This window comes from Lycium barbarum, chromosome 2 (assembly GCF_019175385.1).
Source record: "Lycium barbarum isolate Lr01 chromosome 2, ASM1917538v2, whole genome shotgun sequence".
NCBI lineage: Eukaryota > Viridiplantae > Streptophyta > Magnoliopsida > Solanales > Solanaceae > Lycium > Lycium barbarum.
Window position 1 is genome coordinate 117,798,672 of NC_083338.1, and position 17,492 is coordinate 117,816,163.

The 17,492-nt window shown below is 34.1% G+C and overlaps 1 protein-coding gene across 4 annotated transcripts; it reads right to left on the bottom strand.

Moving 5' to 3' along the window:
• Nucleotides 1-7,230: 7,230 nt before the first annotated feature.
• Nucleotides 7,231-14,681, bottom strand: LOC132626901 (TMV resistance protein N-like). Of its 4 annotated transcripts, none has more exons than XM_060341928.1 (6): nucleotides 14,531-14,681; nucleotides 12,888-13,485; nucleotides 11,479-12,529; nucleotides 10,623-10,925; nucleotides 9,122-10,255; nucleotides 7,231-9,004 (listed from the first exon to the last, which is right to left on the bottom strand). In XM_060341928.1, exons 2-6 carry the CDS (start codon nucleotides 13,388-13,390, stop codon nucleotides 7,472-7,474), a joined length of 4,524 nt encoding a protein of 1,507 aa, XP_060197911.1. In that variant the 5' UTR covers nucleotides 13,391-13,485; nucleotides 14,531-14,681; the 3' UTR covers nucleotides 7,231-7,471. The 4 variants fall into 4 exon arrangements, with proteins under 4 accessions (XP_060197911.1, XP_060197915.1, XP_060197914.1 ...); XM_060341932.1 differs by lacking the exon at nucleotides 14,531-14,681 and having other exon boundaries at nucleotides 11,479-11,904; nucleotides 11,992-12,529; nucleotides 12,888-14,516; XM_060341931.1 differs by lacking the exon at nucleotides 14,531-14,681 and adding an exon at nucleotides 13,672-14,515.
• Nucleotides 14,682-17,492: the final 2,811 nt, after the last annotated feature.

Below are 17,492 nucleotides of genomic sequence, written 5' to 3' on the forward strand. Positions count from 1 at the left end.
GAATTCTCTAGAACTATGCTGATGTAAATATTAGCAGTATTCAATTCCCATTTTATTTATTAAGTGTAAATATAGTTTATTATGACAAAGACCAATAATATAGGGACAGGTGTATAGTTAGTTGCTCTCAATTATTTCTTTTTATTGTTGTATAAACATGTACTATGCAGATGAAAAAGACACACAGAAAATTCATTTCAATTTGTTTCTTCGTCATTTTTTATTTCTATCACACTATTACACTTTTAAGTTGTAGATTCAAAATTAATTATTTTTACAATTTTAATGATTCTTCACATATATATCTATTTTCTATGTCGAAATGTTTTGGATTAATTGACTCCTCCACTGCTACTAGTTTTTAATATATACATTTGGTTTGATCATGCAAAATTTTATGGTAAGAAGGAGAACACGCATTCCAATATATCCATGAGCAAAATCGACATATTTCCCTAATTATGTGTCCCGCCAGATTCAACCATGACACCACTAAAATGGTCCCATCACCACAAACACCAATAAAAGTACGGAAAAGTGCCAAACATACTCATGTGAGAAAAGGGCCAAATATACCCTCAATATATTTTGAGATTAAATATATCCCTGCCATTATGTTTTGAGGTCAAATATATCCCTCATCCGTTAAATTATCCAAGATAGTTATCCGATTCTATGTGGCTGCCGCATATTTAATGAGATAGATGTCACGTGACATGTCATCTCAACACCCTAACCCATTTTACTCCTCCCTTCTATTTGTTCTTCCAACACTGAAATTTTCTTTCCCTTCACCGCTATTGCCACCATCACCGCCACCACCATCTCTATATCTAATGGGCGGGGGGGGGGGGGGGGAGGGGTTTGCACATGATCAGGGTCTATTTGTCCTTTCTCTCTTTAACAAAAAAACATATTTCCCATTTAATCATTCCATATCTCTCTTCTGTCTATGTCATCGGAAAACGATGTCGGCAACTTAATATGTATTAAACAATTGAACTTGGACTTTCCATTAAACAATTAGCTCTCCCCCGGAGCATCTCTCCGATGTAATTCAATTGCTAAAATCTGCTGGCAATCCCTTCTTTCTTTATTCATTTTGATATGGGTTTCTATTTTAAGATTAAAATTTGATGCTTTTTCAAATTTCTATTGACATGCCTGGTTGAATATGAAGTAGTTTTTTTTTTTTTTTCGTTGAGTATTTAAAGTTTGAAATTCAATGTTACCTTGTTGGGTGTTGTCTTTCTGTTGAAGTCATTGGTAGGAGAATAGATAAAAGGGACGAATGGAGAGTTGGTTGTGGTTGCGGTAATGCTGACAATGGTAGTGGAGGGGAAGCAAATTTTTACAGCCGAAGAATAAATAGAGGAGATGGATAAAATGGGTTAGAGGGGTTAAGGTGGCATGCCACGTGTAAACCTGTCAACCGGTTTAATCGGAACCGGACCGGTAACCGGTTAGAGAACCGGCCGGTTTCCGGTTAAAAAATCGGAACCATTTAACCAGTTCCGGTTTACCGGTTTGAAACCTCAAACCGGAACCGGTCCGGTTCAAAGTCTCCAAAACCTTTTTTTGTTTTTTGTTTTTTGTATTATATATATATATATATATATATATATATATATATATATATATATTATAGTCTTTATTAGTATATTGTAGGTATATTTACATATGTTATACAAGTTTATAAGTAAAATTTAAATATTTACTGACTAACAGGCTAACAGCAAGTCAACAATACAGAATATATACGTGTATACAAATATATATATTAAGTTATATCATATATGCTTAAGTTATAGTGTTATACTACATATACCTAAAATATAGTAAGAATATACGTATATATATCAATATACTTAGGTTATATAACTTATATATATATATATATATATGTTTAAGTTATACTTATAGTATACTATACATTATAAGTATATTCTTAATATATTTTAGTTATTTTTCAAATATATAACTTTTTAGTTTTTAATTTGAGTATATTCTTAGTATATTTTAGGTATATTCCTAACTTAATAAAAGTAAAAATATGAACACAAGTAAATAGAAGAAAGCTCAATGAGCCATATATTTTATTCATTCTTGGATAACATTTATTTGCAACTTGTAGTTTTTTTTAACTTGCAATAATACATGAGTTGTACAGAAATAGTAGAATAATAAAATCACCAATTTTGAACCATTTCGTTAATTTCCCCCACATCATATTCGATCATGGAAATATCTTCAAAGTCTTCCATTTGGTCCGGTCCACTAGCTATCAAATCTTCAATTTCCTCCTCTTCGCCTTCCTCCGCTTCTAAGTTTTGGTTGCGTCGCTCCGATCTAATCCAATCACGAATGCACACTAGTACTTGCAAGCTAAAGCCGGATAATGAATATCTATGGTCTCCAATTTGCTGTCTTCCTTGGCTAAATGCGCTCTCCGAAGCCACGGTTGATACTTGAACCGTAAGGATATCTCGAGCCATTCTTGAAAGTACCGGATAGCTTGCCTTGTACTTCTTCCACCATGCTAAGACGTCCAAGTCATCCAGTTCCTTGATATCCACATTTGGCTGCATCAAATAAAAGTTATATTCATCAAAGTTTGCAGTACAAGAAGAAGTTGGCTGTGAATGTAAAACTTTTAAACCCGACAAACCCTTTTTGCTACTCTGAGAAGTAGTAGGGCGTGGAGCAACGGGTGTAGCATGTTCTTCCAAACTAGAATAATGAGTAAAAACTTTTCTAAACTCATCATCAATAGCGAGTTCGGCTTCAGCTAAAGATGGTTGAACTCCCTCTTCAATTTCTAAAAATGTATAAATTTGACTAACCAAATTTTTAGTATAAGACACTTTTAAACAAGGATTTAAAAGAGAACCCAATATAAATAAAGTTGGGATGAGAAAAAAATACTTCTTAAATTTGATTATTATTTCAAAAATAGCCACTTGATAACCGGGTTTATATTTATATTCTTGTAAAACTCTAGCTATTTCTGCTAAGTAGGCTAAAATTCCGGTTACCGTGGGATAGAATTGTCTAGAAAAAGCAAGAGTTGCATTATAAAAAATTTCTAAGAGGTCAACACATTCTTTAACATCTTCCCAATGCGAATAATTTAACCAATCATCACTATCAGTATTATATTTGTTGTGAACTTGTTGTATGGGAATCCTATACTCATATGCTTGTTGTAGCATAATGTAAGTGTAGTTCCACCTAGTCTCAATTTCTACTTGAATTTTTTTAGGTCTAAGGTTATTTTCCACACAAACATTCTTAAAATCTCTAATTCTTTCCCTATTAGCATTACAAAAAAGAAACGCAACCGCATCTCTAACTTTTTGAACAGAATCTTCAAAATGCACAAGACCATCTTTAACAATTAAGTTTAAAATGTGACAACTACATCTTACATGAAAAATATTTCTTAGCGGAGGGTTTAGTTCTCTTTTTATAAGACCTATCACCTTTGTATTATTAGAAGCATTATCTAAAGCAATACAAAGTGTTTTTCTATAAATGTTAAAAAATCTCATAATAGTAGACATTGAATCTGCTAAAAATTTTCCATCGTGACGACCTTTTCCTTCATCATATAAAAAAACTATAATTCTTTTTTGCATAACCCAGTTGTCATCAACCCAATGACATGTAATAGCAAAAAAGTCTAACTTGTTAAGACTAAGACCCAAATCAGTTGTAAGACAAACATTACAATTTAAAGAATTAAATACATGGCGCAAATAAAATCTATATTTTTTAAACAAATCTATAACATCGGCTCTACAAGTACTTCTAGGAATACCCTCAAATAACGGATTATAACAACATTGAATGTAAGTAACAAACCTCAAACCTGAGGGAAAGGAAAATGGTAAACAATCATAAGCTACCATTTTAGCTATTTCTACACGCTCTTTTTTTCTTGTCATACTTAAAATTTCTACCGGTTCGTGGGTCTATCGTCATTTGAATACCCCCACATTTGAACCCATTTACTCTCCCCAAACATCCATATGTTTGGTTCTCATATGACCATTTAGTGTACCCGTTACACCATCCTTACTAGTTCCTTGCTTAAAACTAAATACTTGTCCACATAGGGTACATGTAGCTGATTGGTTTTCCGTATTCTTAGTCATAAATTTTCAAACTTTAGCTGTTGGCTTACGAGTTCTAGGCGGTTTGTCTTGTGTATGTGATTGTGCAGGACATGTATCTCCTATGGGATTTTCGGAGGGTTGTGTTTCATCATCATCATCATCTTCATTAAAAGTGTCGGTAAAATGTTGTTGCATTGCCTCATGACCTAAAAGTGGATTATTTTCACCAACATCAATACCTAAATTAGGTGTTTCTTCCACAAATGTTTCCTCATTAAGCCCACCCCTAACAATACCACTACTACTACCGGCACCACGTCTTAATCTCTTTGACATTATTAAATAGAATTAATTTAAATCACAATCAAATAAATCACAAGAAAATAAATTACAACAAATTAAATTGCGTAAATTAAATTGCGAAAAATAAATTGCTAGAATTAAATTGCGAAAAATAAAGATAGAGTTGGAACGAAGGTACCAAATTGCCGGATTAATTTCCAGCAAAGTGAAGACGGCTAGAATTGCAAATCCACCAAAGCTACTTCGGATTATTGCAAAATCACCAACTCCACCAACAATATTATAATTGCAAAATTAATAATTGAAAGTTGAAACTATAATAAGACTTTGTGGCTAATTATTGCAAAGTAACTATAATTGAGAGATTAAGATTTGAGAGAAAGAGAAGAAGAGTGAATTGGTGTGAATTAAAATGAAAACGAAGAAGGGTTTATATAGGGGTGGAGGATGGGTTAAAGTGTTAAAAAAAAATTTGGGGGGTCAAAAATTAATTTTATGACCGTTTGGCGACGACCATTTTTGCAAATGGACCGTTGCCAACGGTCCATTAACGGACAAAGGCCCAACGCCAACGACTATAATTTTTTTTTTATTTCACCGGTTAAACCGGTTTTACAGGTTTAACCGGTCCGGTTCCGGTTTTACCGGTTTAACCGGTTCCAGTTCCAAAAAAATCGGAACCGGACCGGTAATAATTAAACGGTTACCCGGAACCGGTCCGGTTCCGGTTTTACCGGTCCGGTTACCGGTTTTAACCGGTTTAACCGAACCGGTTGACGGGTTTAGCCACATGTCAACTACCTCATCAAATGTGTGGCAGCCACATAGGATCGGCTGTCCATCTTAAACAACTTTAACGGATAAGGGATATATTTAAGTCCAAAGTATAACGGCACAGGTATATTTGTCCCCAAAAATATAACGCGGGGTATATTTAACCCTTTTCTCATAGTACAGGAGTATATTTGGCCCTTTTCCGATAAAAGTAACCCTAAACCACCATTATTTCCATTTCCATTATTTACATCAACTTAATATTTTTTTTATTAAAATTTGCATATTCAAAAATACAAAAAACACTATAAATTGCAATCTTTTTATATTAATATGATCAAAAAATACATTTAAATTATTGGTCAAAATTACAAAGGTTGGATGTAAAATGCCACTTGAATTGAGACAAAAAGAGTAGGTGGGAATATTGTTTATCTTTGTCTTTTTAGTTTTTTCTTTTTTCCAGATTATCTCTCTCGTTTCTGACATGTTTTTTTTTCGTATTGGTATTGTTTGGCACATTAGCGGCGACTGATGTTCACAAACTTTAATTTGTTTGGAGCTATTAAAATTGTGTCTAGTAAGCACACTTATGATCAGGTGTGCAACGGGAATAAGGTTTGGTATAAAAGTATTTAACCAAAAAATTCGGACAAATTTAAAGAACCACATATGTATTCAACCTAAATAAAAATTAGTATAGTAGAATATACAGGAGAAAATTACGTGACAAGTCACAATACAAGAAATAAGAACATAAATAGCAGAATTTTTCATATTCTTCAAAACAACACTGTTTATTACATATATAACACATTAAAAGAAGTATGTGACGAATGAAAATATTCCTAAAACCAGGGGTTCAGTCATATCTTTTAGCCTTTATTTTCATTTATCCATCATTTAAGATATAAACACATCATTTATCTGTCTGATTTAAGATAACATCAACCAACATATCAATCTTCTTCAACCAATATATCCTCAATCTCCTGTTACTAATCCCTCCATTCTTTCATTTTCCCTTCTTGGGTGATAGAGTTACAGAGAAATTATACAAGGTATATTAAGTTTATTATGTAAGGTATAATAAAAATATGAGGTATACAAACTTATTATAAAGGTACAATAAAATTATACGAGGTATATAAACTTGTTATAAAGGTATAATAAAATTATACGAGGTATGCAAACTTATTATAAAAGCATAATAAAATTATACGAGGTATATTAAATATATTATATAAGGTGTAAACAAAATTATATGAATGATATTTTATGTATATTATTTTATTATACTACCCGTTTCCCATCGTGTTGAACCAAAACTATGATTTTATTCTACCTGAATGAACAATAAAATTACACTAGGGAAATAGAAAAGGAGAATAAAATGCTAACATTAGACTAGGGAGGAAGAAGAAAGGGGGAAACATATACAAAACAGTTATAGAAAATACTTATGAGCTAAAACATAGGAAGATAATGAGCAAAAACGTAAGAAGATAATGTAATGGGCATTATTGACCTGATTAATGTTCAGATGATTTCCTTATTTTTTAGCAATAGGTTATAATTATTTACTTGCCATTGAATGTTTATTGTATTTACCTGCTAAAAGAACATAAATATTTTTATATTATTGGATACTTACGCGTTTTTCCCGAGCAATTCGCAGAATTGCCCTTCTTTTGGGGTGGTCTTTAACTTTTGCCTCTCAAATTGGTGGTCTTTAATTCTTGCCCTTCGCCTAAAACTCATGGGTTCCGGGTTCGAACCCTCGCTTATTCAAAAATTTTAAAAAAAATCGCAAAGCAGAATTTAAATTTCGCTCTCTCCCAAAATATTTCCCCCCCTATAAAGTATGGGAGTTATTCTCTCTTTATAAAGGCCCAAAACAGCCCTTTGGCCGGAGAGCATGTCGACGGAGACCTCCTAGCTATTCTCTCTTTATATATAGTAAATGAATTATATGGATCATTTTTATCTAGTCAAATAAGTAAATTATAAACAGAAATAAATCATAGAGCATTGCTTTTGTAAAAAATAGAAGAAACCTGCATAAATTACCTGCTATCTCCGAAGATTACGTTCACGTGCAAACAAAATTAATGTAGTATCCTTTTAGCTTGATCCTTGATTAGGTCTTTTTTGTTTACATAAAAACGGATGCTCTATACCCCATTAAGTCATTATTGAAGAAACAACTTTTCTTGAGATAAAGCTCTCTAATGAAGCAAAAAGGTTCATAACAAGCCCAAGCTCTTTGAACTTGATCACCAAATCACAGAGTTTAGTACATCCATGTAAGTCTTCATGGCCATTTTTGCCGCCCTCTTTGCAGCTGACACTGCATAACTGGGTACTTTAACAACTTTCCAGAACATTTCTTCTTCTTTCATCAATTCCAGAAATTCACGCAACATATAGACAATGTCTTGATCTGAACAGCTTCCCCCACATAGAAGTTGCTCAATCAAGGCGCCGTTGTCAGACAAAATTATGACTTTAGAAACTTCAGTAGCAGCCCATCTCATTGCATAATCAAAGGCATGTACTTCTGCATGTAATCTACTTATGACCTTCAGTGATTTTCTAGCTGCTGCCACTTTAACCCCTTGCTTGTTAAAAGCTAGCCACGCCACTCCAGCCCATTCTTTTCCCTCTTTCCAAGCTCCCTTGACCTCTATTACTAGCATGTCATCGTCTTGCTGTACATCAAAATCAACAAAGAGAGCTTTAAGATCCACGGCTGTTTCTCTAGGCCCCTCCTTGAGAGCTTCTTCTTCTCTGGATTTAGAATTCGGAAACCTTGAGTGTTCTTCGATGGCAGTGGAGATAACCTCTGAGGGAACAAAAACGGCTCTTTCATGTACCACCTTGTTTCTGTGCTTCCAGATCGCCCATAGGACAGCAAAAGCGAAACTTACATCCTCATCTTGAGGAGCTGATGAAATCCAGGTGGTCAGCCATTCTTGAACTGGAACTGGGTTCCCAACTTCAAAGTTTAGGCCCAATCTTGATCCTACCCAGACAAGCTGTGAGTATTTACAATTCAAGAATGCATGATTAAAGTCTTCAGTGAATGACAAGCATCTAGGACATGTTGGCAGGACTGGCAAAGTATCAAAAAGAAGTCTCCACATTAAAAAGCCAATTTCCTGTGGTACTAGAAGTCGTCCCAGCCTCTCATCAATCCCCGGGATAAATTCTTTATCTCCAGCGAGATACGAAAAGGAATCTATCTTAAATTTCCTTGTCCATTTCAACCTCATTACCTCAATATCATCTGCATATACAAGACGAATTCCCCAATTTGTTGATATTCGACCATCTAGAGATGCCTCAAATCTACAGTAGTCATTTGGATTAATTACCAAAAGAGGGTCTTTTCCTTTTCCTTTAAAGTATTCCTCCATCTTATCCAATTTTAAAGAACAAAAAACCAAACAGTCCTGAAAATCAGTTGAAACTGCACTTGATACCCCCATATTAACAAAATTTTCAAGTGTTGGTCGACCCATAGCAGCATGTTTGGGTACCAATTTAGTTTTGACTGTTGTACCCCAGACGTGACAGAAAGCTGATTGCCGATATTGGTTATATCTTGGCGGGCAATCAATTAAGGAAGGAAACCGACAATACAGAGCAAATCCCATAAACTTATCATTATACCAGTGTTCCTTCAGTTTGATGGAAATCATCGTTGACCGTGTCTCACGATACTTGAACCACCTGGGAACCTTATCACGTGGAGCATGTCTAGAGAGGACAATACAAAAAGATTTCCACATATAGTCGAATTGCGACTGCAACAATAACATTGCAGTTTCAGTTCATTATTTAAACTTCTAGAATGAACAAGATTACAACTTTGGTTCTTATACTCTAAAAATATTTATAGGCAAAGAGGAAGGAAAACATACCTTTAGCTGCAGCATTGAGAAAAATATAGGGAGAATATCTTGGAGCATGTCAATCATATTTTCCCTTGGACAATTTTCCATTTTTAAGCATGAACTTTCCCCGCGAGAAGCACACCACATCTCGTGCATCTTCCGGTTAGCGAAGGAGACCAAGTACAACTTTTTATACATGGTTGGTAGTGTTTGAATGCTTTGCAAAGCAAAGCGGTCATCAGCAAACAGATTCACTATACTTGGAGGAAGCTCTGGCAGCTCTTTAAGCTTTTCACAATAGGTTACGTCAAGGAGTTTAAGGCGGTTAAGTTGCGCAATGCTTTTAGGTAAATAGGTAAAGCCATTTCTGCTCAGATTTAACTCTAATAGTGAGGCCAAGCATCCAAGATCTTCAGGAACAGTGCCATCAAATAAATTGCAAGCACTAAGATCCAGTCTTTCAAGTGTGCAAAAGACTGATAACACACTGGGCAACTGAAAGTTCAAATCATATTGGGCAAAACATCCCCAGCTGCATAAATCTCTCACAGGAGAAATCCTGGGTACTTTCCGAAAAGATAGGAACTTCAGTTTCCTCAAGCGTATGATGGAGTTAGGGGTGCGCCAGATGGCAGTTTCACTTGCATCAAGCCCCTCCAAGTTTTCTAGATCACCAATGTTTTCTGGCAAGTTTTTTAGTTTGGAACAGCCATTGAGGTAAAGAAACTTCAAATTCTTCAACCTGCAAATGCTGCTAGGAAGAGTTTCAATGTGAATGCAGCCTCTCAGATCTAGAAAGCTCGCGACATTGACATGTTCAAATGATGATGTTGATACACCACAGTATGGCTGCCTGAGTTCTGATAAGCGATTCACATTTTGCTGAATTTCAGGAAATCTTCTCAAACTCCGACAACCAGAAGCATTTAGAATTTCAAGAGACCCCGATTGAAACTTAGCTGGAAGCCTTTCAAGTTTTTCACAACCTTCCACATCTAAAAAAGTAAGCTTTTTGATGGCTCCAACAGATTGATGGACCTCTACGAGCTGAGTACAGCGACTTAGGAATAGCCTCTCCAAATTTGGAGACCCAGAAAGGTCTGGAATTTGCATCAGTTTTTGGGAGTCACTCAAATTAAGAAGAGTCAACCTGTTTAAATGCTATTTCACGCAAGAAATGAAATCTATGAATAAAAGTATAACAATAAATTCATGTCTTGTGTACGGTTAAGGTTTTTGTACCTTAGATCCTAGATGAAAACATGGTCTTAACTATAGATTTACAGAGGACTCAAAGACAATGGTATGTTATCTAGTATTTCAATCTCTGTTTTATTTTGGGAATTGACATAAGCAATACATAGAAACAGTATTTGAAAAAAAGAAAAGAGCAAAACGGTTGACAAAAAGAAAACATTTTTTAAATGTTATACTTGTGTCGTCAGAAAGTTAGCACGTCAAAAGATCAGAGTAAAAATTATACTTGCGTCGGTTTGAATTCAAGAACTTAAATGAGTCAAAACCATACCTTTGACCCCTTCCAAAGGTTAACCAGATAACTGCGACACATGATAAGACCCACTAGTTTCGGTGGTCCGAAATCTTTTGGCAATGATGGTGAAGGATAATATGACCAATCAAACCAGCATAAGCTGTTAGGAAGAAAATTTATAGGTTCATGAGCGCACAAATGCATGAAGTTCTTATGAGGCGGTAATAGAAATATTCTTAATCGCTTCATATGTCTGAGGACTTCATTGCTCAGGTGTATACTATCTTCCTCTGAGTTGGACTTCAAAGGGATTTGTATGACTTCTACTGCTTCTCTGCCCTGGGAGGATTCAAAGTTGCATTAACAGAGAACAAAGCACAAAAGCTGCTTTTATATTAGCAATTGCTAATTGAATTTAAAGCTCTAAAAAGAATCCCATCAAGGAGTAATTTCTATTTTCTAAGCAAATGTGAGAATCAACTTTTATCCATCCTTCAAAATATACATTTTGTGTCACTTGCATGTGGGACTATCTTGTTAGGGGCAGGGAGATAGAAGGAATTTTATTAAGTGCTCGATCTCCCATCAGGCTCACGTGGATCTATTTAATATGATGGCGACAAATGTGACAATTCAGGCAGGCAGTCTGGAAATGGATAGGGCGCTACAAGCTTAATACAGTCAATTAACGATGACTCAATTCAGAATTAGGTGAGGTCGACCAATGAATCCTCTTTTAAAAGTTAAATACATGCATTGTTTCAAATGTTTTTTAGCCTCATTTAAGAAGCTCAATACATTTATTGTAATGTTTTTTAGCTCAAGGCAAGAGCAGAATATAGTAGATTGATTGCTTATAATTTTTATAAAATTTCCCAAGATAAAGTGATACCTTATTTTCAGTTAACACGTCAGCAATATCTTCATGAAGCCATATCCGATGCCTCGGGCATTCTTGCAGTGCAATACGACGACCCATTTCTCGAATCAAATCATGCATTCCAATCCTTTCAAATGATGACTCAAAAAGGAGGGACTTCTCAACCAGGACATCTATTGTAATTTCAGGGTGCAGTTTTCTAATTAAAGCAGGAGGTGGTATAAAGGAACATGCTAAGTCTAGAAAAACTTGCTTCTCTGCATCCCCCAGCCCATCATAACTTATCCTAAGCTTTGAAATAATTTCATCATTTGGGGTATCTTTCAGTTTATCTAGTGCATTTCTCCACTGTTTCATGCTCCGTCCAAAAAGGAATGATCCTAAGACTTTAAGCGCCAGGGGAAGGCCACCAGCGTACTGCACCACCCGTTGAGAGAGCTGCTGAAAATCGCTGTTAGGAGATGTCTTTTTAAAAGCATGCCATTTAAATAGTCGAGTAGCTTCAGCTACAGCTAGTAAACCAACCTTATAAATTTCACAACAGTTCCAAAGCAAGTGGTTATCCCTTGCTGTTATAATAATTCTACTGCCTTTACCAAACCAATCACGGTCTCCAGCTAAACCATCCAACTGGTCTTGGTGATCCACATCATCAAGAACTACTATAACCTTCTTAGAACCAAGCCTTTTTCTTATCAAGTCAATTCCACTATATTCATTAGCTATATTCACAGATTCAACTGTCAACACCTCCGAAACCAGATTCTTTTGCAAAGACAACAACCCCTGTTTAGCTTGATTTTCTTTGATGTTTGCAACAAAACAAGCACCTTCAAATTGATGAGAAAACCTGTCAAAAATGGCTCTTGCAATGGTGGTCTTCCCAATACCACCCATCCCTGAAATCCCAATAAATCGAACATCTTCACATTCCATCATCAACAGTGAACATACAGCTCGAATTTGTGATTCTGCTACCACTAGCTTGCCACTGCTCATTGAATTTCGGCACAACTCATTAGATATCTCTTTCACAATATGTTGAATGCACATAGACTCGTTTCTGCACAAGAGAGAGAGGAGAATGACAATCTGAGCAAAAGAGAATTCGAATAAAGAAAACACAGAGACAAATAAAACACAAGATAGAGCAAAAGAAAAGAAAGGAATGAAAAGATATTTGAGGAGAGTGTGAACATAATTGGAAGAACAAAGAGGATAATAATCACATTACTTACTAGAACAGGTACGAAAGGTACTTTAGCAGACCTGTGTATATTACAGGTATGAAAGGCAATGGAGTAGGTGGAATGGGGTTACTTGCAGTTCATAAGTTCACGAGTTACACAAAGTAAACCTTTGCAAATGCATCCATTATAGAAGAAATGCTTAACAATGCGAAAAATAAAATAGCTACTGACCCATTGTAAGTACTGCTATGCAGATCATGGCCAGCCAAATTGGCTGCTTCATATAAAGCATTCCTCCAGTTATGCACCTTCTTGGTGTCACCCTTGAAATCTTCCTCATATCTGGAAAAGGCGTCAGCAAAACTATTTCTCTGGGAGCGTACTTCCGATGGACTTATGTCATAAAAGATTGGTACAACTTCCTGCCCAAGTTTATGTCTAGATTCTATGATCTTTGATAGCTCATCCAAGCACCATTTGGATGAAGCATAGTTCTTTGAGAACACGAGAATGGAAAACCTTGACCGTTTTATGGAACTCACAAGTTGAGGTGAGATGGATGCACCACTTTTTAGTGTTTCATCGTCTTTGAAGGTATTGATTCCAGCTCGACTTAATTCTCTATAAAGGTGGCCCACAAAGGTCTTACGAGTATCTTCTCCTCTAAAACTCAAAAAGACATCATAATCCCACCGTTCGGAATGTGGTAATGAACTTCGAGAGTTAAAGGCCATCTTTCTCCAAGTAAAGAGGAAATACCTAGAGCTTTCTTGTCCTTTCAGAGAATGAATGTCCTGCTTTTGAGTTGCCTGAACAGCTTACTGAAGTACTGAATCCAACAAAACAATAAAAAGATCATTCCAACAACTACAAGAACAACATGCCCAGTGTATCCCACAAGTAGACGTAGATCTTACCTCTACCTTTGTGGGGTAGATAGGCTGTTTCTGATAGATCATTCCAACAACTATTTTCTATTTGTCAAATCTGAACTATGTTCTGGAAAATTAATTACCTTTTCAGGTCGCATTACAAGAACACCAGGGGATTGGGATGCTGAGTTAAACTAGGCAACTCAAAATGCAAACGGGAAGTGCCCAAGGGATGAAGTGTATAGGATGGTGTTGGTGGCTGTTGTTTACTACATATGGAGAGAGAAGAACTGTGTGTTTCAAGACAAGATGCAAGAACTGCTAAGTGGCCTGAGAAACTGAATTTCTACCCAGTTTAGCAGAGTTAATTTATTGGTTTCTGTATTTTGTTTATTGTTGTTTAGAATTAGGATGACTGGGATGTGGAGCATGTTGCTCACAATGACATTTTTTTTTCCCTGTACATAACTCCAATTTTGGTAATAAAAAGCTAATTAGTTGGCAAAAAAAAAAAAAATGTTCCTCCTAACGTTTCAATTTGTTTTTTCTACTTGCCTTTTTAGTCTTTTTAAAAAAGGAATGCTTGTTTCCTTATTTCAGAACTCTTTAGTTCTAAAATTTTCACATGATATGTTAAGACCACAAGATTAAGGAGAATTTTGCTACAATCTACCTATCCTTAGTTAACAACTACAAGAATTTTTTTTTGGCCACTTTCTTAAACTTTGTGCCTACTTTGGTCAAGTCAAAAATCAGACAAATAAATTGAAACGGAAGGAGTACTATTTTTTTTTCTTTGCTAAAATTAAAGGTAGGTCCAGATGAATCTTGAATATCATTCTTCGACATTTAAACAAATCCACGAGTAGGGAGTGGAACTAAAAAAAAATACAAACTTCCCATTTTACAATAGAACACAAAAAAGAAAAAAGAAAAAAAAACTAAAAGAACCTTTATTGAGCTTGAGAAGTAGAAAAATATAGAAAAAGAAAAAAGAGCTACCTTTGTTTGCTGAAAGAGCAGACTCACATGCATAGAGATAAGAATGAGCAGCACCTTGTAGTTGAATGTTTTATAGAATCTCAATCATTCAGAGGAGACTTTTGGTTGTTGACCTGTGAAACACAGAGTAGTTGGGTGTCAAATATTCCACCTTCTTTTCATTAATTTATTCTGGCTTTTCCTTTCTTCTTCTTTTCCCCCTCTTTTCCTATTTTCTTTGTTTCATATTGTTACTTTTAGCTTCATTTATTTATTTATTTATTAATTTCCCACCCAATGTCTGATATCCGCATTAGAGCTTAACTATATCAGGATTCGCGTCGCGTAGAGCTTCATTCGGGAAAAGCGCTCCCTATTAAAGATTTTTCATACTCGAAGCTCGTACCCAAAACCTTTGATTAAGGGAGCCAGCAGCCCCATCCGCTGCATCACAACTTTTGGTGGTTAGCTTCATTTAAAAAATTGGGCTAATATATCTCAAATTTAGAATATAATCCAAATTATTTTATGAATTTAAATTCGATAAAATTTAAGTGATTACAACTTGCTTAACGCACTTCAAGCAATATCAATAATAATACAAGACTTTGCTCACTTTTCACTATACTAGTTTTTGGACACGTGCATTGCATTGCACGTGTATTCCATGTTGATCGATATAGAATTTCTCAAACGGTGTAACAAATATTAATGTATGTGTATAACATAAAATTTGAAGGAAAAATTACATGTTCAAATTGATGAGCAATCTGCATAACTGAATGAATTAATTATTGGTCGCTAGATAATTAGATAATAGAAAAAAAAATGATAAAGGGATTAGACATTTAGTTGTTCACTTTTATAGGGTGTAATAAGAATTTGAAAGGTTTTTCAAAAATATTATTACTGTTAAAGCTAAAAGAACAAACAATAACCAAATGTAATGATTCATTTAAAAACAAAATAATAATAATAATAATAATAATAATAATAATAATAATAATAATTTACCCAAAAAATGATTCATAAAATAGAAAGACAAAATAGAAGAAGCAATTCAAAGAGAAGCAAAAGCGTTGTAACCTGTAAAGGAATAATATAGAATCAAAGGTAAAGTACTATTATCAGTACAAAATTATTCCAAAAGACATTTACAGTTGATCCTATCAATCTGTACAAAAAAAGTTTCTAATATGTTTGTTTTAAGTGTTGCCAAAACAATATAAGAGAAACTATAAAATATAGTGACCAACTTATACTGCATCGGAGCTTCTTCTTTGGTTTAATAAGTATGTTTCTTCGTTCTGTTGGTCCGGTTCTCCAGCTTGTTCAACATAACCTGCAATCGGTAAGGATATTTGAGTAAGTTTTCTTGTCATAATGGATTAAAGAGATTTCTCCCCGTGAGTCAATATTAATCTGTACAGAAAGAGATCATTATTGTTAGCCATTCTCAAACCATGTGTTAAACATAATATAATTCCCTCGAATCTATATATAATAAAAAGCAAGGCATAGAAGAAGTGATGTGGCACCTATTTTTGGCCAAGAAAAGTATTTATCTTTTTTCTCAAATTTTTGAAATTTTCTTTCATTTTTCTCAATTTTTTAATTTTAAAAATTCATCATTACTCATAAATTCCAATTAATATTAGTAATCCATAACCCTCAAACCTTTCTTGTCCATAACCCCAAATTATTTAGTATACAAATTTATGACACCTTAAAATCACACCAACTCTTATTCAAATAAATTTATTTTGAGCCATCTTGGTTATCCTATATTTTTTTAGTGGAATGAATGGCACAAGGTAGAGGGCATTTGTTTGGGTGTTTGATATGAATGAAGGAAGAATGATTTCAATTTTTCTCTAAGCTTCTCTTTTTATTTGTTAGGAATTTGATTATCTTATGTAGTATTCTCTAACATGCTCATCTGTTTAGTTAATTTTTTTTTTATGAGGCTAACTTATTTTGTCTCTAGTTCAGGGTGTTTTCAAAAGTGGAAACAAGAAAAGAAAGTCAACATATACGTGCATGCTGCTTAAAGAAGTGCGTATATATTTTTCTGTAATCATGTGGATTAACTTTTAATAAGACTAATGATACATCATGAGAATATAAAATTAGTTTGTAATTTTCAAACTACAGTTTAATTCATATGAAAGTAATTATTTATTAATATGTAAAATTGGCAGTCTTCAAGTTTTTCATTTTTTGTTGTTGATAAAAGCCATCAAGTTTTTCAATTTTTCATAGATCTTTGTTGTTAATAAAAGTCATCAACTCTTTGAGCTTAATACTTAAAAAATGCAGAAATATTAAGCCGCAATAAATAATTTAGTAAAGTTGTTTGTCTCTCTCTATTCACTTTCTTCCCCAATAGAGAAATTGTTGTTCTTCTCTAGACCTTGATTCATCATTCACTTTTTTCATCATTTAGCGAGGAATGAACTTTTAGTGTTGGCATCCATTTTTTTTTCTTGATTTAAAAAATGGCAAGGGATATTGGTAAATATTTTTTTTCTTAGTTTAATACATGACAAGGAATATTAATACATGAGCAAATGGCAAGAGAAATTAGTCAAAAGAAAGTAATTTTTAGAATGTTGCATAAGATTATTAAGAGGTGAAGGAGAATTGATTTGATTATTCAAGAAAGGATGACAACTTCTAAAGGGTATGAAAAAAAAAGTGAAAAAAAGAAAAATATGTAATTCGGTTTATAACTTATGATATATTTTGTTAAATATTTAAATTATATCATAAAGAAGAATTAAAAATGCATAATTCAATATAATGGTTAGATCAAGAATCTTTCAAAAATAGATAGCGTAAAATATTTGGATGAAAAAAATAATTAAATCTAAAAAGTTTTCAAAATGGTTAGACAAGGAGGATGATAGAATTTTGACGTTTTGAACTCTCTAAAATTTATAATGTTACTTTGTGAAAAACAGCTTAAGAGCAAGATCATTGA